This window comes from Chanodichthys erythropterus, chromosome 1 (genome assembly GCF_024489055.1).
Source record: "Chanodichthys erythropterus isolate Z2021 chromosome 1, ASM2448905v1, whole genome shotgun sequence".
Classification (NCBI taxonomy): Eukaryota; Metazoa; Chordata; class Actinopteri; order Cypriniformes; family Xenocyprididae; genus Chanodichthys; species Chanodichthys erythropterus.
In genome coordinates this window covers 9416820-9441196 of record NC_090221.1, presented here as the reverse complement: position 1 = coordinate 9441196, position 24377 = coordinate 9416820, and the positions used below count along the sequence as shown (strand labels likewise).

General features: G+C 37.2%; 2 protein-coding genes across 4 annotated transcripts; both read right to left on the bottom strand.

The window, feature by feature from the left end:
* Window positions 1-46: 46 nt before the first annotated feature.
* nkrf (NFKB repressing factor) lies at window positions 47-6521 on the bottom strand. 3 transcript variants are annotated; one of them, XM_067387121.1, is made up of 3 exons: window positions 5538-6371; window positions 5210-5334; window positions 49-3282 (listed from the first exon to the last, which is right to left on the bottom strand). In XM_067387121.1, exons 1-3 carry the CDS (start codon window positions 5762-5764, stop codon window positions 1073-1075), a joined length of 2562 nt encoding a protein of 853 aa, XP_067243222.1. In that variant the 5' UTR covers window positions 5765-6371; the 3' UTR covers window positions 49-1072. The 3 variants fall into 3 exon arrangements, with proteins under 3 accessions (XP_067243237.1, XP_067243222.1, XP_067243231.1); XM_067387130.1 differs by lacking the exon at window positions 5538-6371 and adding an exon at window positions 6381-6521 and having other exon boundaries at window positions 52-3282; XM_067387136.1 differs by lacking the exons at window positions 5210-5334; window positions 5538-6371 and adding an exon at window positions 3874-4166 and having other exon boundaries at window positions 47-3282.
* Window positions 6522-7573: 1052 nt separating this feature from the next.
* arr3b (arrestin 3b, retinal (X-arrestin)) lies at window positions 7574-16618 on the bottom strand. The gene is made up of 16 exons (XM_067387051.1): window positions 16195-16618; window positions 15820-16009; window positions 14749-14782; window positions 12736-12766; window positions 12564-12624; window positions 12388-12432; window positions 12115-12308; window positions 11970-12029; window positions 11808-11884; window positions 11585-11720; window positions 11396-11480; window positions 9578-9650; window positions 9275-9412; window positions 9033-9137; window positions 8442-8491; window positions 7574-8032 (listed from the first exon to the last, which is right to left on the bottom strand). Exons 3-16 carry the CDS (start codon window positions 14754-14756, stop codon window positions 7995-7997), a joined length of 1101 nt encoding a protein of 366 aa, XP_067243152.1. The 5' UTR covers window positions 14757-14782; window positions 15820-16009; window positions 16195-16618; the 3' UTR covers window positions 7574-7994.
* Window positions 16619-24377: the final 7759 nt, after the last annotated feature.

Genomic DNA, 24377 nt, shown 5'->3' with positions numbered 1-24377 from the left:
AAGCAATTACGTTTTATTAAATGGTCATAGTGCATTTTCTAGTTCAGACTAAATTTAATGTGTCAAAAGCAGGCTGGTTGACAGAATTTGCAATATCAAATCACAGGGATTGCTGCTCAGGCATTATTATTTGGAGATAAATATTTAATTTTACAATCAACAACCAGAAAATGACAAAAATATATGTTTTGTAATTACTTCAAGGATATTTTTATATTTCAAGTGTTTATCTTACAACTACGGAAGAGGATTAGGGCCAAGCAACAATAAAAAAAACCATCTCGAGATTAAAGTCTAAATAAAATGTTGAGAATAAACACATTAAATTACAAGAAAAAAGTCATTAAATGTCAAGAAAAAAGTAGAGATAAAATGTTGAGAATAAAGTCATTAAATTACGAGAAAAAAATTGGTTAAATTTGTTCTCGTAATTTAACGGCTTTTTTCTCATAATTTAATTACTTTATTCTCAACATTTAATCTCGACTTTTTTCTTGAAATTTAACGACATTTTCCTCAATTTAACGATTTTGTTTTCGTAATTTAATAACTTTTTTCTCGTAATTTAACGAGTTTATTCTCGACTTTTTTCTCGAAATTTAACAACTTTAATCTCGAGATGGTTTTATTTTTTTATTATTACTTGGCCCTAATCCTCTTCCATACACAACAGATGAAAGACCGAGTGAATGATATATTGTCCATTTTAAAAGCTTAATAAAATGGAGAAAATGGAATGTCATGTGCTGCCAAAAGGCCCCACTTCTAATATCCATGTCAATAAATATCATTCATAGGATATATGATATGACAAAGTTTAGTTAGTTCATCTTATGACCTAACCTACAGCAAATCTGGACATAATTGGACAAACTGGTAAAGGGAAGAAAAGGGTACACATTGTAGACACAGAACTGACAGGTTTTCTAGGCTTCAGTCCACCTTCCATCTTTTTTTTTTTAAATTTTTTTATTACACTCTTCGGAAACAAATTAACAGGAACTGTAACAAGTAAAACTCTGGCTTTTATTAATAGTCATCTGTTGGATTTTCAAAGGCCTGTTGAACCCAGTCATTGTGAAGGCTGAGGTTTCACCAGTTCATATCGTCCCACCTGCCCTTCCTGCAAAAGCTGACCAATCAGCTGTTCCTTCTGGACTCTGCGGCTAACCACAAGAAAGCGTTGTCGGCCCTGTCCGTATGATTTGCTGCGCAGCCCGTACTTGTGGGATATCTGGTGGATGTGCCGGCGCTCTTCATTGTTGAGCTCCGTAGAGAAGCGCAGATCATCTTGACGGTCTGAACTCGCATAATTCTGAATGATTTTCTCAATATCACGCTTAGTCAGCTGATTACCTTGCCTGTCCATGTCCATACCGAGTCCTTCCCTGCTAAATTGCTCTTTGACTCTGATGGGCTCAGCAATGCCCTCTCCTTCTCTACCCAAACCACCACCCGTCCAACCCATCTTACGGAGTAGCTGGTTACCAATATTGTCTTCCTTGATCTCCTGTTGCATGGATTCCTCGCTAGAACGAGCCATGATTTGATTTCGGGAAATAGCGTCCACATGGCCCTCCTTCCTGAGGTTGGATTTCACCACAGCCTGTGTGCGTCGAAGTGTGGCAAGGGCTTCCTCTGCTGCAATATGTTTTACCGTTTTTTTTGGCCCAACACCTGTAGCCACATACTTACCATCTAGGTAAACTTCACACTGCCAGCTATGGTCCGGCAGAACTGTGAATTTGTAGTCAGCAAGCACTTTATTGAATTGAGCAGTGTCATTTATTATGCAAATAGCATTATCAGAGTTTTCAAGAATGACCAATTCATGCAGCAGTGGTTTCTTGCTGCTTTGCAAGGTGTATCGACCACCGGGCTGGCCTGAAGTGAGGTTCCCTCCAGAAAAATGCTGCTGCTCTTGTTGGCGAGCAGTCTGGTTCATACGCAACTTCCTCACCGCCTCCTCTGCCGCTGCGTGTTTCGAGCTCTTCTTGGTCCCTCTGGCTTGTGCCACCAGCTCACCCTGCAAGTACACACTACAGAGCCATAAATTGTTGTTGGGAACCGGGTCAAAAGTGTAATCAACTTTCATCCGGTTGAACGCAGCCGAGTTGTTTAGTATACAGATGGCATCGTGTGCATTTTCCATGATGACGAATTCTGTCCAGTGTTTGCTTTGGTCAGGCTCATACTGGCCCTTGGTACTAGGGGACGGCTTGTCCTCTGGGTTGCGAAGAGGTGGGGGGAGGGTTGGGTTTGGAGTGTTAACTTGGCACACCACCATGTCATTGACGCAAGTACGCTTGTACTGCCGTTGTAAGACACGGACTTCCACCGGCCTCATGAACAGCTTGACAGCCAGTTCTGACGCTCGGTCTCTGGCACCGTTTTTGCTCCCAGAGTACCCCGTGGCAAGGTACACACACTGAAATCTCAGTTCACAAGCATATCCTTCAGTGGGCACTTTTCTGTTCTTAGGAAGGTCTGCGGGTGGAATATCTCTTAAATTGACATAGATGTACTCTGGGTTCGTCTTGCAGGCCTGAATGCTGCGGCTAAGTATGAAATTGTAATTTGGGCCGTCAGGTCCACTCATGAACGCAGGATCTCTAAGGGTGATGGCAACAGCAGATGATACTCTGGCAATAAGCCTCTGTTTTTCGTCAATTATTGCTGCGGGTATAGAAGTCGGCCGAGAGGGTGTAGGGAGAAGGCCAGAGCCGCCTCTGCTTGGACCATCGTACGCCCTGCTGAAAGCCTTGCTGGAGGTCGGCCTATCCTGATGTCCAAATCCCAGTCCACACTGCCCACTATCCCAGGCTCCAGACTGCCCAGCACCTCCGTATTCCTTAACTCGGCCTGCCTGCGAGAATGTTTCCGACTGTTTGGCATTATGAGCCTCATATTTAGCAGTGTACTCCTGCTGCACTTTGCACATGAAGTTCACGGAGGACCCTCTGCTGCCATAGCCAAGCCCACTTGTGCCGCCCACGGCCACGTCTTTGCTTCTGTGCTCAGGCCAAGAATCATTACCGCACCTCCCCATCTCAAGGGAGCCAGAGGAGGAAGAAGAGCCATTGCCATGGTTACCATTATATGGCTGATGATCTTGTTCCCTCAGTCTTACTTCATTCATCTCGCCCCTCCTGCGCTCCTTCTCATTTTCTTTTTCGTCAGTTTCTCCAATTCCACTGCTCCCACCACTCACAAAGTGTACTGGCTCAAATCGAGGTCTGGAAGTGAATTTTGAAACAGGCATCTTCCTTGTGGGCTCTTCACCTAGGATATGAAAATATATATATATATATATTAAAATATCTATTTACATGCAAATATGAAATGCATAGTGATGTTTTGTTTAAAACTGCAGTCCGTAAGTTTTGCCTCTTTGTCGCCAATTCTGTTTGAAACCTGCAATTTCAGTGATTTGCAGAATTATCTTCTTTACGTGGGGTGTGCATCGGCACGGCTCCTCAGCGCGGATTAACCTAATGTTTTGAGGTGTAGAGATGTGTGGGCTCTCAATCAACGCACAGGTGTGGATCTTCACTGTACATAGTAATTACAGATACTACATCCTGTATGTATGTATGTCTAAAATAAGAAGTTTCACCAGAAAATGTCATCTGAAGTAGTAACATGTCATCCACTTTTGTTCTGACCAACTTTTACAAGTTTTACAATAAATCGCGCAATCAATGATGCAAATTATTATTGTTATACTTTGTTCTCGATTGTTAATGTTAAAACATCAACACTGCATGACTAGGTCTACGTAGTGTGTATTAGAGTTATACATAACTGTATGGATTAAGCAAAAAAGTGTGCTACTGTTGCCTTATTACCCAATTAACCATTGAAATGTCTTACCTGTCCAGCAGAAAAATGGCCATGTCTGCATCCCTTTTAAACCCTTTTAATCACAGAGGTAACGCCACTTTTCAAAAGCCCTGACGACATTTATTCTTGTTTTTGCAAGGGCCAGGCCGCTTTTCCTTTTTTACTGAAGGCTCTCCACAGTCTTTTACTTTTTACCACAGTTGTCGATGATGATTGTCGTTTTGAACTTTATGGATTACAAGCCTCCATCTCAAGTTTAAATACATTCCAGCTGCTGTAAGAAGAGGCTACAAATGATCCGCCACCAGCAGCATCCACACACGAGATATAGCCCACTAGCCAGGACTCCTTTTTTCTGTTTACAGACGTAACGTAATGACACAAAGACAAACATCAGCAAACTCGTATTTCCTACGGAAACCTACCAGTACCACTCAGGGGTGCGTTTCCCAAAAGCTCCATTAGCCGACTAACATCGCAAGTTCCGTCGTTACTAACATAGTTCAGGGATTAGGTGTTTCCCGAAAATTCCCGACATTCGCAAACTGCATGGCAAACTTGTGTGGTTGGAACGACAGCTCTCAAGCTGTTATTAGAAGCATAGTTTCTTGTTTTAAAGGCATGTGGACTTAATAAATCCTTGAACAAAATAAGCAAGCTGACATTAAGTAGAATGTATATCTTTTATTTCGAATATATCCAAATGTAATTTACATTTTTTAGTTTGTCCAGAGATTTCAAGCACCGTTTTTGAAAAGTGCGAATGTGCGTACGTGTGTAAATACGTAAGATCGAGCCTATGACTGAATCTAAAAATAAAGCAAAATAACTGAGAAAAATGAGAATTAGTACTCAGATGCCATGTCCGTAATTTATAGCAAAAAATCTAGCATTAATTCGATCTTAAACAGATTCATTTAAAGAAGTTATTACTCCACCACCTGTGTGACATCATTAATCAACGTGGCTGAACGACATGTTTGCGACAATCGGGAAACAGTCGTGACTAGCTAGTTGATTTGTTCAACGATGCATTGTACTAGCGAGTTATGTTGTTTTTCGGGAAACGCACCCCTGATTATTACAAAAAAATAATTACAAGCTTAACGTTGCAAATCAGGCTAAGGTAAGTAGATAGTTTTGAACACTGATTGGTTATGTACTTGCCCAATAATTGATTTTGGATACTTTTTAACCAAAAAAGAAGTTACGGACTGCAGCTTTAAATACAGATTAAAATATATATATTTTTTAATTGATGCAAAACATCCACAAAACAACTTTTCAAATGCAGAATAATTTTATTACAAAAATGTTTGCATGTGTGCCAGACAGACAGATAGATTGAAGGCACCAATAGACTTACTTCCATCAGATGAATATGGTCTCTTTTTTGATTCAGCATTCAGGACTAGTTCAAATGAGGGCATTTCACCAACATCAATCCCTTCTGCCATCTCAAGCACCTTGTGCATTAGCTGGGAGCCATACCTGTCCCCCCAAAAAAAGAACAGATATGGTTATGGTTGGCATTACTAAAGCATAACTTTACAATTACGGTGGTCTGTATAAATAAGGCATTAAATATAGCATAAAATTAACTTGGCCATGGCTTACACTAAGTATGCACTCAAACTCCTGTGGAAAAAAAAGTCAAACAGCCCAATTCTCACGATATATTCAATATATCCCACCTGCATCCCAGGAAAACATGGTTAACCCACACCATCGACAGGGCCAGTAGCTTATCAAGAGCATTTTCCTCGTACTCCGCAACGTGTTTCAATATGAACTGACGTCTGGCCGACCACTGCTTGTCACTCTCAGACTGCTGACGGTAATCATCGATATTACAGGTCCAATTGCGCAGACCAGCGGGTTTACTTGAAACACGCGGGCCCGTTGAATGGTGTCTGATCATCCCGGTGTCTAATGATAGCGAGCAGCTAACCGGAAACAACGTAGTGCGCACAGCGCATGCTGGGCAGGGTTGCCAGGTCTGCAAGGGAGGCTGTTCGCTTCAACCTGGGGCCTACGGCAACAGCGTTAAAGTAGCAACACTTGGCAACACTCACCGATGCTGGGAACGTCACACGGCCCAATAATATTATGATACACACACGATGCAGAACAGAATATGTAAACTAGCCAATGCTTACAGTCAGATAATTTTTTGGTTTGCGTAACATAAATTTAACAAATCAATACGATCTTATATGTACTTGCCCAATTCTTTTACTATGACATTTGACATCATGATTAACGTTACAGACCTCGCAACAGTCTGTCCTTCGGATTCAAAACAACTTTAGCCATATTTCTCACAATGTAGGCTATTTGTATTTTAAATAGCAACTCTTTAATCTACAGTGTTCGTCAAGCATTCGCCTTAAATGTGTTTATTAAAGCAAACCAGTAGGCTCTTTGGAAGTGACGCAGTAGCATTTTCATTCTCTCACACCATTCTTCAGCTTTGTCATGCTGCTTATGCGCATTTACTGTGAACTACACGTCGATGTACATTATGTGAAGCTTACCTCTGTCCTACAGCAGCTCTGTTTGCGTGTGTTTGAGTTTGTAAAGCCGCTACGCTTTCAGGTTCATTTAGACGCTCAAACTAAACAGCAGCTTAAGCTGGAAGTGCTAAAGCTAATCCACTCAGGAAGAGAGAAGCTCATTCAATCATTCATTCAATCATTCACACTGCTCAAGGCACATTTGATAGCACTTGATCTGAAGTCAGGTTTTTATATTTAGGCTAAATAAATTTCTTCTCTTTCTTCTACTACTACTATAGGCCTATATAATGGCAAGACTTTATAATAAGGTCCCATTAGTTAACATTAGTTAATGCATTAACGATTAGCAATCACTAATATTAATAAATGCTTGTTATAATGTAATTATACATTGAAGTACTGAGTAATAATAATTTACAACATGTATTTACAATAGGAATAGGGATAGGTTAGGAATAGGGTTAGTTGCTTTTAATTAGAGTAAGTACATGTAACAAGCACTCTTACTCTCTATATTATGTACTCACACACACACACACACACACACACACACAGTCATAAGTTGCATGGGTATATTTGTAGCAATAGCCAACAAAACATTGTATGGGTCAAAATGATAAATTTTTCTTTTATGCCTAAAATCATAAGGATATTAATAAAGATCATGTTCCATGAAGATATTTTGTAAATTTCCTACCGTAAATATATCAAAAATATATTTTTGTGAGTGGCTATGCATTGCTAAGGACTTCATTTGGACAACTTTAAAGGCGATTTTCTCAATATTTATTTCTTTTTTGTACCCTCAGATTCCATATTTTCAAATAATTGTATCTTGGCCAAATATTGTCTTACCTAACAAACATCCATACATCAGTGGAAAGCTTATTTACTCAGCTTTCATGTACAAATATAAAATTTAAATGGACCCTTATGACTGGTTTTGTGATCCAGGGTCACATTGGCTTTACATATTGTAGTCAACATTTGAAGTGGATCAATAAAGTTAATCAAAATTGTCCTAAGAAGAAGGTTTTAGGACAACTTTGATGAAAGGTTTTGATCCACTTATATATATATATATATATATATATATATATATATATATATATATATATATATATATATATATATATGTGTGTGTGTGTGTGTGTGCAAAAAATAAACTGCTTTATACATGATGAAGGATGAGGAAAGACTTGGGAGTGGTCCAAATAACAGTCCAATGTTTATTAATTTCCATCATCACCACAGCCAGAAAAACAAAACAAACAACAACAAAAATAAATTAAAATATACAATTATAATATTATAATTAAAGTAAATGTTACTCCCTGATATTTTATAACACTAATCACTTACAAAAAGAAACTAAAACACTATTACACTGAGTTCCCATGATAAAGGCAGAGAAAATAAACATGACAATTTAAAAGCATCAGACCAATGCTTGATTTCATTGTCATTGAGTTTATCTTAGTATACAAGGCCTTTAGCCCACGTTCAACATTATACAGAGAATTCCTTTTACACAGGTATTTGAAACAATTATGGTCTATAGCTCATGAAATTAAGTTGTTTGGTATCTGCATCTATTCCTTAGTGTCTCTCCTCCTGACTAGTTCCTCACCGTCACTGGCTGTAGATTCTATTCGAGGTTGATGTCAGTCCTGGATTAAAAATGACATTACTTTAACAATGGCTTTATATATATATATATATATATATATATATATATATATATATATATATATATATATATATATATATATAAAAGACCATTTTTGATTTAAAACAAAAAGCACATAGAAGTTCAATATTCTGTCTCAACATTAGAAACAAGTTTACGTTGATACTTACACTTCTGCTCAATTTGAGAATGCACAAGGATGCAGTTAGAAGACAAGAAAATTGTGCTCTTTAGTATGTTTCATATCAGTGTCACTATATAAACAGGGTAAGATGTTTACTATTGGAAATTTTGAAAAAGTTATAGTCACATATACAGAACTATCCTATAACTGGGCTGTATATACCCCCCACACACTCATTTTAGATAATGAAGAACAGAAATCTCACCTGCTGGTTTGGGTGACATTAGAACCAGGGGGAGTTCAGCTGTAATATCACTGTGTACAGAAGATAAACATGACTTCATTACTCTCACTGCTCACAAAGCTAAAACACAACACACCATGTACCGCTGAATTTATTTTCATTGTTGTTTAATAAAAAAAAGGAAGCTAGTTATTTTAGTTTATAAAGATTTAAATATGGATATTTTTATCACAAAAACCCATCACTTCACTTCAGAAGGCCTTTATTAACCCCCTGGAGCTGTGTGGATTACTTTAATGATGGATGGATGCACTTTTTTGGACTAAAATCAGGAGTGACTACATATATTAAGCTTGGAAGAGCCAGGATATTTTTAAGTTTAACACTGTTTGTGTTTGTCTGAAACTTAGGATGGTTGAGGGCGAGTAAATCATGGGATATTTTTCATTTTTGGGTGAACAATGCCTTTAAGCAGACTGTTGTGCTTGAATATGTACCATAATGGTAGAACAGAGAAGTCAGCAGAGAAAGAAGAAGGTTAAAAACTCTCCACTGTGACTCTCCACTGAGAGTCCAATGACATTGGGATGAAAGAAAAATGAAGATCCAAACCTTAATGTGAGGCTTCCCAAGAGACCACCTCCCATTACAAGAGTAACCTTAATTTTGTAGGAGACAATGATGCCTTGTATTTGCTTATCCATGTCAGGTTGCAGACTGCAGAGAGAGAGATGTAGATGAGTCACCTTGTTTATCTGTCATTTATAATGTATGACAATGTATAAAAATACAGAGCTGTTATTTGGACTATGAACAAAATCTGTCTAATGCTTTTGTAATGCAGATTAACTGACATTGTTGAAGAAGCCAAGTTGGTATCTTCATCTTTCAGTTTGCCATCCAGTGCAAGACCACGTTTCTCTTTGTTATTGGCCAGCAGAGGAGTGACTCTGTATTCCTTCTCAAAGGTGGAGTTTGCATTAATTTGGTCCCTGTTACAAAAGATCTCAATCAATTCAGATCTCAAAGACAATTAAAAACAATTTTATCTGTATTTTGAGCATATGAAAGATGTATGTATAAAACTAAAACACAGAAAGATTTAAAAAAATTCTCAGACAGATTCACAAATGTGATGTGGAGGTCTTTGCACTTACCCGAATTCTTCACTCAGGACACATTTGTTGTATTTGTCCGCTGAGTAAAGCAGTACATCTGTAATTTGGTCAACTGAAACACAATGAGCTAAAGTTTATTTTTCATTGTGGGAAATACATACACTTCTACTTAAAAACAATAATGTGTCATTCTTAAAGGGTTAGTTCACCCAAAAATGAAAATGATCCCATAATTTACTCAGCCTCATGCCATCCTATGTGTATATGACTTTCTTCTTTCAACCAAACACAATCAGACTTAGGCTATATTAAAAAAATATCCTGGCTCTTCCAAGCTTTACAATGGGAGTGAATGGTACCATTTTTTTTGAAGCCCAAAAAAGCACATCCATCCATCATAAAAGTAATCCATATCCATAATAAAGGCCTTCTGAAGTTTCTTCTGAACTGGGTCCTTCTGGTTCCAGCGAAAGAGTTACCAACCCGACATATGATATTGACATATATATTGACAAACTCGGATTCAAAGGATAGATAGAGCAAAACACCGGTCAAGAATTAGATATCTAAAACGAGAGTTTTAAAGAGAAATGTTGGAGGAGCTTGATTTTGTTGCTCAGCCTTGTTTGTTTGAACTGCGAGAGGTGTCTTCTCCCACCTAAGCTTACGCTACTCTTACGTCCTACGTTGGGTCAGAATTCGACTTGCGAATTCCGTTACCGGAAACCAGTGATTATAGTTTATAAAGTTATAAATATGGAAATTTTTCTTGCAAAAATGTATCGCTTTGCTTCAGAAGGCCTTTAACCGTATGGTATTAGCCGTATGTATTACTTTTATGATGGATGCACTTTTTTGGGCTTCAAAAAAAAATGGTTCCATTCACTCCCATTATTAGGGAAGACGATTAGGGCCAAGCAATAATAAAAAAAATAAAACCATCTCGAGATTAAAGTAGTTAAATTTCGAGAAAAAAGTCAAAATAAAATGTTGAGAATAAACTCGTTAAATTACGAGAAAAAGCTCATTAAATTTCGAGAAAAAAAATTGAGATAAAATGTTGAGAATAAAGTAATTAAATTACGAGAAAAAACTCATTAGATTATGAGAACAAATTCATTAAATTATGAGAAAAAAAGTCGTTAAATTATGAGAAAAAAGTCTTTAAATTATGAGAACAAATTCGTAATTTAACGAATTTGTTCTCATAATTTAACAACTTTTTTTCCTCATAATTTAATGAGTTTATTCAACATTTTATCTCGACTTTTTTCTCGAAATTTAACGAGTTTTTACTCGTAATTTAACGAGTTTATTCTCAACATTTTATCTTAATTATTTCTCGAAATTTAATGAGTTTTTTTCTCGTAATTTAACGAGTTTATTCTCAACATTTTATCTCAACTTTTTTCTTGAAATTTAACGAGTTTTTTCTCGTAATTTAACGAGTTTATTCTCAACATTTTATCTCGATTATTTCTCGAAATTTAACGAGTTTTTTTCTCGTAATTTAACGAGTTTATTCTCAACATTTTATCTAAACTTTTTTCTTGAAATTTAACGAGTTTTTTTCTCTTAATATAACGAGTTTATTCTAAACATTTTATTTAGACTATTTTCTCGAAATTTAACAACTTTAATATCAAGATGGTTTTATTTTTTATTATTGCTTGGCCCTAATCCTCTTCCATACATTATAAAGCTGGGAAGAGCCAGAATATTTTTAAATATAACTCCGATTGTGTTTGGCTGAATCATGGGATAATTTTCATTTTTGGGTGAACTAAACCTTTAAGTAGCTTAAATGGATGAAGACTGGCTGTTTTGTTTATTAATATGAATTATAAAAATACTTACTACTGATTTTGATTTTCTTCACTACTTTACTGGTCTCATTGTTCACTTTGACTTTGATAGGAATAGGATCACCATGATAGTAGAGCTAAAAGGATGAGAAAACAAGAGACACAAAACTGCATATGATGAAAAAAAAAAATCACAATTTCTTAAATTTATCTACTTAACAGGCATTTAAACACACTGTACCTCCTTCTCCATGGAGGCTTCCATGTGAATTGGTTTGTCTGCCGTGATGAACTGTTTGTTGATATCGGTTTTGGGTCCGGCTGATAGCTCATTTGGTGCATACTGGATTTTGCGGATAATCAAACGGCAAGTGTCCCTATATTGGTAGATATACCGGAATCAGCGTGAAAATTTATTAATTTCTTTCGATAGTATCTTTATGTTAAAATGGAGCAGTACATACTTCTTTTCAACTTTCTCATCTATGTCGCCTGCTTCATGTGCAATATAGGCTTTGATTTCATAGTCAACCCCGCAAGGCTGTAAAAGTAAACATATTAAAGAGACATAGTTATCTGTTTGTGATTGCATTTGTGTGTGTGTGCATGTATTTCTGCTATTGTACCTTCCCAGCATCCTCTGTTGCTGGCTGAAGGGACACTGAGCATGGAAGACGTACTGGAATCTGAGACACAACAGGAGAGACACAAATGAAGGAAATCCTTGATTGTTTTCTCAATTCTTAAGCAGTTGCATAAGTGTGGATTTACATCAAAAGTGAAAGGATGTCCTTGATCTCCAGCTTTCTTCAAAAGCGCTTCCTGCATTGGTGTATTTGGGGGCTTGGTTCCCTCAAAGGGATGCATCTGAATGCGCTTCATCCAGATGTCTTTCCTGAAGGAAACTCCAATCACATCCAGATCCTCTCTTCCATAGCGGAAGGCACATGCAAGCTGTACCCACACTGAAAAATAAAATGTAATAATTAGATAAAGTGTCTAAATGAATTAAATTATGGACAATTTATTATATTAGAATCATACCTTTCCTTCCATTAAGTTCTGAAGGATCAATCTTGAGCACCCCATCTGAGAGGGAAATTAAGTTTTTTAAAAAATAGAAACATGCAGTGTTATACATATATACATTTAATTAAAAAAGAGACAACTTCTCACAATCTTGTTGAATGATACATTTTTCAGTGTAAAGTGGAACGTACCAATTGAATCAACCCTTTCCACATGGTCCACAAAGTCTCTTCTCCCCAAATAAAGGCAAAGCTGTAATAAATCATGACTGAGATGATTATCATGTTCTTGTGTCTTAAAAGACACGTACATATGAAGCAAAGGACATAATGTGAGGTGCAAGCAGTATAAAAGGAACCATACCGAACCATTGCCACTAGTCTTCTTATAAACCCTGTAGAAACAACATACAGTTTTTATATTATAAGCATTGATAGAAGCTCAGTTTAGTCTTTTAAAGGGGATGTGTGTAATTTCTAATGTAAAAGAAACATTGTTTTTGGCTGAGACACAGCAACATCTATGTTTGTCTCAAAAGACGCAGCTCAGCCAATAGCGTGAGTTTTGGCGTGAGTCTGACCAATGGCAGACGGGAGTGTTTGAGAAACCTGTTTGATAACAATAAATATTTTTGCAATTTTGACTCTTGTCTGATTCCAGTGTTGGCACAAAAATGACACATTTCACCTTTAAATGCATATAATAATAATAATGGTAATTATCAACACGCTAATTTCAATATGTGGTCTCAGTGGTGCGATAGTTTGAAAAGTAGTCTTCAATCTAAATTCAAGGCAATTCTTTTGTTTGTGTGTGTTACTACTCAAACCAGCCTGTCCCGCTGTCATGTTAAAGGTGCTAAAGAGGATGTTTTGTTTTATACATTTTTGCAATATTACTTGAAACTGTCTTTACTAACTGATAAAAGACTATTTATTAGGTGCACTGAAAGTAATAATATTAATATACATCATCTGTGCACGAGGTAGGGCCTTAAAAACATCAGCCAAACGTTTACGCAATCATCGCGTAAACGATTGGCCCTCTGGCTTGTCAATCACTGCCGTGACGTTCGTGAGAGACGTGCGCGGCTGCGCGCTCCAGTAACTTTCCACACTCCGCAGGCGCTGCATGCAGTGTTTTTGTCAGGAGACAGGAGTAACAACTGCAGATTATGAGTTACCTGCGGTGAGTCCGACATAATGAATCCACTAACACGACACAGCGCATGCCAGTAGTAAACACTCGTGTTCCAATACTCGTGCACGAGTTTTGGGAGGCGTTCCCTCGAAATGAGCTGTGAAGGAGGGGGGCTGTTCTTACGCATGCGCTCATTTCAAAAACTAACAGTCTTTGGTTTCTCAGTCGATGAAAAGATCCTCTTTAGCACCTTTAAGTTCACAGTTTATGTCAAGTTTAGGCTTACAACCAGGGTTAGGTGCTCCTACATCAGTGTCATTTCCCTCTGATTGCAGGGATAACTTCTGGGTAGGGATAGGGTTATGATTCAATTTTTGGACAGGAAAGTAATGCTGCATTCACGTCACCTCGTATTAACCGGAATCTTGAGATAACAACACGTGACGTTATATTCGGAGCTGTTCAACGTCCTTTTGGTCCTTGGACTGGGAATTTTGCGTTTCCTTGGCACCACTATCAACGCCTAAGTGGTCAGGTGGTACAGCGGCCTCCCAGCTTACAAGCTGTAATTACGAGCTCTACGAGGACGTGAACGCTTTTTACAAGCTAGAAACCCGTAACTACAGGAATTACAAGGCCACGTGAACGCACCTTTATTCCAGGATCAGCAAAATATGACCCAGGAACGCATCTAACTGCTTTGAGTCTACTGATTTAGAGGTAGTTTATGATACAACTTGCAGTAAAATAATAAATAGGGAAAATCCAGCAATGTTGACCATTACATATTGCTGAAATGAATGTGTTGGTCTCTTAAAAAACCAATGTACTCCATTTTAAACAGATCTCAATATTTGTTGCTTTTGTACAATATGACTTGTTAGTCTGCATGAGGTGATTAGTCATCTGCATATGCTAAGCTTTGCACTGTTACTCTTGTGGTAATCCTGTCAATCCATTTTAAAAGGGATTTCTTATAATCTGGTAATCCACCAGGATTGAAAACCAGAAAGACTTCTACAGATTTAATACTACTTGTGAACAGGGTGTAGGAGAATTACACGAACGTTGCTTAATCTAGAGAGGTGTCATAAATATAAAAAAACATATTGAATAGTCTGTAGAATATGGAGAAATTATGATCTTAAATGCTTTTCAATTGTGTGTATGATGTTTTAATTGTCTTTATGCCTCATATTTAAAATATTTGTAAAATGTTAATATGCACAAACTTACTTTGCCATGGCTATGGAAAGTCAGTTGAAGCTTTCTGAAATGAGAAGTGAAATGGTTAGTGTGTAAAATGTGCCAGCAGAGGGCGGTCGTTTGGTTTAGCAACATTTAAAAGAACTAACATCCTGCCCTGAATTGAGTACAGTGTTTGGAAAACTATTCATGTTTATATGTTGTCCTGCTGAGATTTCAATCCACTAGGGCTAATCAGGGAAGAGGAGATTAGCATAACGATAGACTGCTTCATAATCCTCCACAGAAGCCGCACTCAGGATTAGCTCTTATCTGTTTTTAATGCGTTTCAGTGTGAATGAAGCCAACTATTTCAAACCTGGGAAGAGCCAGCAAAATATCTGTGATATATTTTTAAGGTATTGCAATAATAATTAAATTACTATTTAAAATGTGGGACTGTATGGCCTTTGGAAATATTTGAATATAAATATTTTAAATAATATAAAAACCTAAGCAGGAGCAGCTCAGCTGTCATGCTCTTGTTTAAAAGTCAGACTATATTTCTAATGTGTACATGTTGAGTTAAAATTATTTGTTTGTGTGGTACCATAGTAATAGGCCTAATATAAAATTAATATTAATCTTTTTGTCATACATTCTAGAGAAATTAAACACAATGAACATAACAATCGCAGTCTTTTCTCAAGTACAATCAAGAAGCAAATTAATGTCAGATTTAGATGATTCGTATCATTCTCATGATCAGTTGTAGATATTCTTGATATAGACAACCTTGTTTCATCAGTTTATGCCAGTTACCATCAGGATTAGGTGCAGGAATAACTGGAAAGCAAACCACTGACCATGAAAACAACCAATGCTCCTCAGGTCTACATGTTACTGTCTAATTATCTTTGTATTTAAGCACATATTATGCCACATATCAATCTTTCTAAAGCAAGAATTAGACAAAAAGTGCACATATCCAGCAGACAAAAAAAACTCAACCACAATCTCATATAAACTGAATCCAAACCAGCTATCTTATGCTTTGTCACTTGCACCTCAAAGTCTATATGTGCATTTGTTTTAGTGTAATGACAGTCCAGATCTTCTTACCTGTGTGCAAGTTCCTGAGGGTGTCCTCTGCTTTGTTCTTGATTGTTGCACGTTTGCTAGTGTGTTTCTCAGATCGTCTTATCCGCCTTTATAGTGCAAACTCTCCTCCCTCTCTTTGGCTTACACAGCCCACCTTATAAAATGCTCATTTTGCTCCTAATCCTATTAGTTCATTAGTCCTCATCTTTTTCTGGTAACAATGTATATAAAAATAAACACAGAATTGGACTTATGGATTAGCTACAGTATGAATGAGAGTGTCAGCCTCAGGGTCATTTGGTTGGACGACAGAAATGTAATACTACTACGGTTCTATCTCTCATCATAGAGCTCCACCTATGACATAGCATGTGTCTATTTAGGGCATGTACTCACCGTGGCTTCAGTTTCCAAGTCACGAAGCCAGAATAACAATAACAACTGCTCCTACAGCGCTCCTAAAGCTTCATAACATACAGTAATTTCATTTTTAGAAGATGAGCATGAACAGGCATCAAAGTACACTCAGCTTTAAAACTTCTGCTTTAAACCTTTAAATGGTTCTCTTGGCATTGGTCCTCTTGGGTTTTGAGAGAACGAGGTGGGTGTGAGACTATTTTAGAACATCGGCTTCTTCAAAAGCAGTTAGAGGGACATTGTTATTGTACCCTCAGGGGGGTTTGTAGCTGCGGCATATACAAACAGCTGACTGTCTGTTACTACAGTATTTGACCTAAGCCAACCAATACGCTACACTCAACATTTCTTTGAGATAATAATCTGAAATTGACAGTGAGAAATGCATTTGATATTTGACAACTGTAATTGTTTTTAGATGGCTTAACAAATAGCAAAGATCAGAAATGTCAAAATGCAACTGCAAAAATGCTCTCTTATAGACAAAAAAAAAAAAAAAAAAAAAATACAGCACTACACAATCAGTAGTTTTTCACTCCAAAAAATAATTCAATAAATAAAAATATACAATATATAAAAAATATAAAAATATACATCTATTTCTTCCATGCCACTAGGTGGCGCTATAGTTGTTTTAAATGGTGTACCCAAAACACAGCTGAAAATATGTCACTATGGTCCCAACTCTTTCCCAAAGGCTTCATTGTTTTGTAATTAAAGTGATGAACAGAAACCCATTTGTGAACATATTGTTATTTATGGAAATAGTGACCGATGTAATCCTTTTTCTGAGGATGAAAAAAAAGGATCAGACTGGGACCCGCTTCTTACCACACCTCACACCTGCTGTAACAGATGGTCTAAAGTTGGCATGTCAACACCATCATACACCTTTCTATCCATAAGCCATTGAATTGTTCTTTTGGCAGTATGTTTAGGATCATTGTTGTATTGGAAAGTGAATGACCTGCCCATCTTTAGCTGTCTGGCAGAAGGACGCAGGTTTTCCTCATGAATTTGGATATACTTGGCAGGATCCATTTTCCCATCAATCCAGACCAATTGCCTAGTCTGTGTTGAAGAGAAACACCTCCACAACAATGCTGCCACAACCATTCTTCACAGTAGGGATGGTGTGTTTTAGATGGTATGTTTCTGTTTCGCAAAACATATCGCTTGGAGTTCAGTTCAAAAATGTCAGTTTTGGTGGATTCTGGAATCCACTGCTGCTTCAATATATATCTTTTAAGTTATAAATCAACATTTATATTTCTGTTAAATTATTTGAATGACTTCTTCAATGTATGTTAAAGGATCTATTTTCCTCTGTACATCTCACTGAGAGAAAAGAACATGTTATCAGTATGTTTTGGGGAAAGTTTCCTGCTCAGAGCAGAGCTCAGATCAACTTCAGCCTTGAAGAAGCTGTGAATCATGTGTATCTGTGTATGTGCGCTAAGTGTTTTGTGCAGGTCCCTTTGTACTGGACAACTGGCATTCTGCTCGAGACCAGCAGACGCCACATCATGACCCCAAAAGGACATCCGGTACCTAAATCTAGGGTCCCCCTCGTCATCACCGTGACGAAGGGAGATATGCTTCTTACTATCTGTCCATGTGTGGAAAATTTCTAATCTTGTCTATTTTCCTTAGCCAATCAGAATCATCCAACCTGAAGTAATGACGTAGTTAGTGGACTCTGTTAGAGTATAATTGTTGTGGAAATATGAATGTACGCAGAGCGGCCTACGAACTCCTTGTGAGACTTGAAGCTGGCTTCTGCTGATGAAACTGCAAACTATTCTTCATTAAATTTTTCTTCAATTTATTATTTTTTTTAAACTTTGACTCCGGGTCTTTATTCAACATATCTGGTTTCAAGGGTCCTAAACTGTTTATCCCCAACAAGACCATAACACCTTTTGCCCTATGGCATCAGAGACTTCAAAGTGTGTTTAAGCATAACGCAAATAAGTCTGGCGCTTTTTCAGGAAAGGCTTCTTTTTGGCAGCTTTGTGTAAAGCTTTTGAGATAGTTGTCACATGCACAGACTGACCAGTCCTAGCCATAAAGCCTTCTAAGTCCTTCAGAGTGACCTTTGGCCTTTTTGTAGCTTCTCTGATCAACGTCCTCCCCTGGTTCGGTCCTCCAGTTTGGATGGACGGCCTGATCTAGGCTATGTGTGATGCTCTGAACAGAACTCAGAGGGATAGCTAAAGCCTTTGATATGTTTTTGTAGCCTTCTCCTAACTTATGCTTTTTTACAACTTTATCCCAGATGCCTTTTGAAAGCACTTTCCCAACCATGGTGAATTCTTTGCAGTGCCATGCACTACGAACAGTGGAATCTTCAAGAAACAGTTGGTTTTATTCTGAAGTAATCAAAATCACTAGAGTTGATGGAAGTTGATTGGTTGCACCTGAGCAAGTTTATAATGGTATAGGCCTAATCTAAGGGTACGCTTATACGACAAGGATGTAGCAAAAATGGAAAAGTTCTTTCTTTGTACAAATGACAACGTTATCAAAACTATCCCCGTTCACACAGATCCACGAAAATGACTAAAAATGCTGTATTACGTATACCAGACAAGTAGTTAGTGATGTTACTTTGTAAAGTAAGACTACGCACCTGCGCGTATACACATTCTTTTACTGAGCACTCGCCTCGCGCATGCCTATCCAGATTATTTTTATAGTTTACTGCACTTTGATACTCTTCTCGTTATTTATAACGATTGTAAGGCTGATTATGAATGTAAATTGATACTTATGACTGATCGCGCCCAAACGCGTCCAGTCAGATCCAGTTGCGTTCAGTCTGCGATTACAAACGGTGTTCAAATTCCATGTGTAAGTATATAAATCGGCTTCAGTCGCAGGAAACAATCGCTGTATGTTGAGCACAGTCATAGAATGTTTTAGCTAGTCGTTAAATGTGTGCCTGGCTTAAGAAATCGGAAGTCTTCCACTTTCGCAAAAAACACCTTATTTCCACATTGAAAAATAAGGTGGATAGACAAAACATGTAATAGGCATGTGCATGACGTCAGTGTTTTCACAGTTTCTCGTTTTTTGCACTTTACACTGAGATGATATCGGTATCATTTTCAAAAACTTCAACTTTTAAACCCGTTTTCCAAAACGCATAAAATTTTTTCCATTTTTTGTTGAAAATGGTGTTGTGTAAATAGCCTTTAAGGGGCTCATATGATCACTTTACCAAACCAGGTATTTCACTAATTAATTTTTAATAATCCTCCAGAATGTTTTAAAATGTTATTTTCACTTTGATGATGAGGGTTATAATGTGTACATACAGCTCAAAAAACAAACAAATTTTGACCTAATTTATTTTATTTTCCAGGGTGTCATGTGACAAAAGGAATCGGAGCTAACCCTAATAGACACTGTTCTGCACATGAGAGAAAAAAAAGAAAGAAAAACAAACAAACAAACAAACAAAAAAAAAACAGATGCTGACTTTGATAGTTTTTGTGTTCAACAGGGCATCAGTCAGTGTGATCTCCTTAAACACGGCTGCTCGTGTCGCTAACCCTGCTGGCCTGAACAGGCAGATCTTGACTGAGAGGTCACAAGCACCAAGCACTTCCCATTCACTACATACACTCTCCAAAACATTTGTTTCACATCAGCATAAGCAAATTAGGTTCTGAAACACTTCAAGTGTAAGCTGTTTTTAATAGACTTACTGATTATACCTCAAATGGATATATATATTTTTCAAAATTCAGTATGATGTTACCTTTTTTAGTTCAGTTTGATGTTACCTGTAAACCATTTCAGAAAGACTTTACATAGGAAAAGGGTGCATATATTACTTTTTAGTTTTTTTTTTTTTGTAAAATGATAATTGTTTACTGGGGCTTTCATATGTTTTTTGGTACAGACTAATTTATATTCAAAACAGGTGGTCTATGACAACACATGACTTTGCTATCTCCAAGCCACAAATATTTTAAGGGTCACATCTCAACCATATTTCCTAACCAAATTCAGTTTTCAACTAAGAACTATAAACATCTTGGTTTCATTTCCTGTAGTCACAAGCACTCACTCCCCATATGACTAATATAACTTATCTGAGAACTACAGACATGCAGCCTGTTATTTAAAACTCAAGAAGATTTTTGATCATGTTTGATTTGAGAAAATTTAATTTTAGCGGGTGGGTTTTTTTTAAAGTAAAAAAGAACAAAATGGTTTATCTTTAAAGGACTGCTTGTTAATGCTCATGTGCTTGGCTTGTACACATAATCCTCTTTCCTAATGTCTTAGACTTTTTCTTATCTCCTCACAGTGTAAGACAGAGAAAAGACACAAACACTGTTTTAGATACCCGAAACTAGTCTCTTGAGTTTCTCTCAAAATAATACGCACTACTCACTTTTTAAAACTCAGGTTCAAACTAGACTACTAGGGTTACTGTATATTGTACTACTAGGGTTTTCAAATTAAACAGCAATTTAAATAGCCATACATTTCTATTTAAACACCAGGGATCTATCTTTAGAGAGAGCAAATCCTCTTCCATCACCTGTTTGTTTCTCATAATACTTTGAAATAAGCACGTAATGCTCTTTGCTAGTCTGATCTTTGCTAGTCTTAATGGCTCACACTGAATTAGCAGCCAATGCAGTGAAAAGTCAATGTGATTAAAATTAAGCTCGAGCTTTGCTAGGATTGGGGAGTTTTAGTGTGCGGTTTGGGTCATGATCCATCTAAATAATGCAAGTTTGCCAAGAAAAACTCTGGAAACAGTTCTTTGCCCGTGTTCGGTGTTAACAAAAGCCAGTTTTCCCTCAGGTGAACTTTCCCACAAGAAACAGTTTCAGTGATTTTATGAAATGCTGGACGCTAAGAGCATGTCTTAGATGGCTTAGCCTCAGTTAGAGATGGACAGTAATCCATTGTGTGTTTTGTAAACATGACCCAGGGGGTAATTGGATGGAATGTACCTTCAGAAAAGAACACAGAAAACCGACAGGTCCAACTACATGACCCTCGGTTATATATGTCCATGATCAAATATCTAATGTATTTTGGATCACAGACAGATATTAATATAGGTGTACACTAAAAACATGACTTCTTCATAAGTTTTTAATTCGTCTTTTTTATTTTAAAACATAAAAAAATTCTTCAAACAAGATCATTTTACTTGAGAAGCAACATAAGATATTAAAACTTGTTTTCAGACAATGTATCTTTAATACAAGCATACTTAGTTTCACCGTATTGGCAGATTTCTTCACTTAAGTATAAGCAAGTAAAAAAGTGAAAAAAATCTGCTGGTGCAGCAAGACTTTTTGTAGGTAGTCAGTGAAAACAAGTCTTTAAGTTTTATGTAACATAAGTTTATTCAGCTTTAATAGTTTTTTTTTTTTTGATATTTTAACAGGAAAAATCAGATAAAAGTACTCATTAAAGGTACAATATGTAAAATTTTTGCAGTAAAATATCCAAAAACCACTAGGCTAGTGTTATATATTTTGTCCAGCTGATTACTAACAATATCTCTAATGTTTTCAACTACTTGTAAATCATGAGAAAATTCCCATTCTAAACAGTGACACGGGGCAGTGCAGTCGCCTGTCAATGACGTTAGTTACCCTTTGTTACCACCTTTACTGACGTAGAAACCACATGACAACAGTGCCGTGGACAAATGCGGAAGTAGTGTCTAGCGTCCATCAAACCACTAGCTCGCTTCAAGCAGTTCCTTATTTACTTCTTGCACGTTTTATGGTGGATTGTGTTACTTATTTATGGAACATAATTACTGTTTACCATCTGCCGCTGGTTCTGTCTACAAGTAAAGCTCCCGTAAACTCATGACCGGAAAAACGGAAGCGGCGCCTGTGTCATAATAAAAGTCCCGCTGCTCGCGAGGCGTGTGTTGATCAATCGCTCCAGCTCCTCGTTCAGCTCCCGCAACACTCGGTCCTGCTCTGCTTCATACTACAGTAACGTTAATAATCGCATCCACGAACATGAGTTCTTCCAGACTCCAATCCCTATTCTTTTGCACCGTCCATTAAGATGGAGACCACATGTCCCAAGTTTCCGCTCTAAAACTTGGCGTCATCAAACTACGCCTTTGTTTTGAATAGGCTTCTAGCGACCTCTAGCGGAAAAAAACATCACAAAGTGTACCTTTAAGCAGGGGTTTTTTTTGCCACGTGAATGGGGCCTATAAGCATAGGGGATGCAAAATATTCACAGTAAAGTTAACATGAATTCAAAATGACCTGGTTTACTTTCTTGCACATTCAAATGCACTTTCCACAGTTGTCTTACTATGAACAGTTCATCAGCGCACATACGTTATTCCAAAGGGAAAAAAAGTTTGTTTTTGTATTTGCTTTGGAAAAATGTCTTCTCTTTCTTGCAAATGAAACTCAAGAGGAACAGCAGCACATTTGTTTGTGTAATATAACATATATGTATGCATAAATGTGTGCTTGTTAGTGCTGTCAATATGTATCGATGATCAATATTGATATCATTGTTCGATATGTATGGATACTCAAATATCTGAACCATTTCCAGTACTCATTTTCTGCTGTATCAATACACTAATACTAGCTGTGAATTCTTGCTCTTTCTTTTCTTAGACAGTTTGACACACACCCGCCTCCTCTCTTCGCTCTTCTCATTCATTCTGGCTAAATAGCGTTGTTACAGGGCACGAATTTTGGCATGTGGTTGCAGGTACTGTGCATAATTTTACTCATTCCTGCAGGTTTTGCAGTCACACCAAATGTATATAAGTGTATAATGTATGTAAGTGGTGCGCACATAAAGCCGCCTCTCAAACAGCTTGCGAGTACCAAACTGAGTTCTTTTTCTTGGCTTATTGCAATTAAATGGCCAAATACACACAATGTCAAAATGCACGTCCTGGCGAATATTCAGGTAAACACTGTCAGTTTTGGAATGTTAACAGTTGAGAAAGGAATCGCATGTTGTGTAACAGTATATTGGATTCGTACATAAACTCTTAAAGTGACAGCAGCCTAACATTCCTGCTGCTGTCTGTTGTGTTAATCAAAGAACAAAAGAGCTTTTCACTGAATAACTTTTGTAACTTTAATTGTAAGCATTAATCTGTATTTAATTTTTACAATTAAGTATAACAAGTGTTATTTTACGTTTTATTACTTTAATTTCTGTAGTATTTCTTACACAAATACTACTGTTAGACCCACCTGAAAAACTTAAAAGCCATGTTTATGTATTTTGTCTCTTTATTATATTTTTGGGTGTGTGTGTGTATTTTGAACAACAGTGTATGTGCGGTGTCCGATTCTGGATCGTAGTGGTGGGCCGTCTGGACCATGCCAAGGTTAATTTTTTTTGTCCCAGTCCAGCCCTGTGCTCATCCCTACATCAAAGGCAAGATATAAATCAAATTTCTCCTCATAATCTTTAACTAAATTGCTCATCCTCTGAAGTGACTTTTCTTTTTCTGATGACATCATGTACTAGGCTATTTGATAATGTTATCCCTAAACGAACAGCCATTTAGAAGACGTTGTACAAACTCAATGCATTCAATGGCTCCATTCTGGTACATAACACTTTTCACTATCCAATCAATTTGCAATGAATAAAATCATTAAGTTATGAAACTACAGCAGGTTGCGAACAGCCTTTAAATGCAAAATTTTAATGTAAATCAGAACCATAAAGCCACAACAAGAGCAGAGGGGGAAAAGTTTGCAACTTTTCAGGTTTACATATTCATGGGGATAAAAATAGAGATTATTTACATTCCGAGATCATTTGTCTTCATCAGTGCTTCACAACGGAGGTGCTGTTGGCACCTCTGAATGCTCCTATATGTTCAATAACCTGTACCCTCATATGACCTTGTGTGATCTATTGTCACAACACTGAACAGACAACATTACGGATGAAGGGTGCAGTAGAAACTTCTTGGGACCGCTTTACTTCCATCATAGCTACTTAATAGTGGAAAAACAATGACTTTTTATAGCCCACTCACAACAAATAGAGTTTTGGGGGTGGAGTGCTCTATTTGTGGTTGAGAGGTTTTCAGACTGTTTTTTGCTGAGTAGTGAGGGATGGTGTTAGTCAAACAGCTGGAAACAGAAAGAGCAGAGAAAAAGAGGGCA

Coding starts and splice junctions, on each gene's coding strand:
- arr3b (XM_067387051.1), bottom strand. Junction 12,030..12,114: donor GACATCCTTTCACTTTTGAT/GTAAATCCACAC, acceptor GTTGTGTCTCAG/ATTCCAGTACGTCTTCCATG. Junction 9,651..11,395: donor GAAGAAAATCAAAATCAGTA/GTAAGTATTTTT, acceptor ATTGTGTTTCAG/TTGACCAAATTACAGATGTA.
- nkrf (XM_067387121.1), bottom strand. CDS start 5,764: ATGATCAGACACCATTCAACGGGCCCGCGTGTTTCAAGTAAACCCGCT. Junction 5,335..5,537: donor CATGTTTTCCTGGGATGCAG/GTGGGATATATT, acceptor TTGGGGGGACAG/GTATGGCTCCCAGCTAATGC. Junction 3,283..5,209: donor ACCATATTCATCTGATGGAA/GTAAGTCTATTG, acceptor TTCATATCCTAG/GTGAAGAGCCCACAAGGAAG.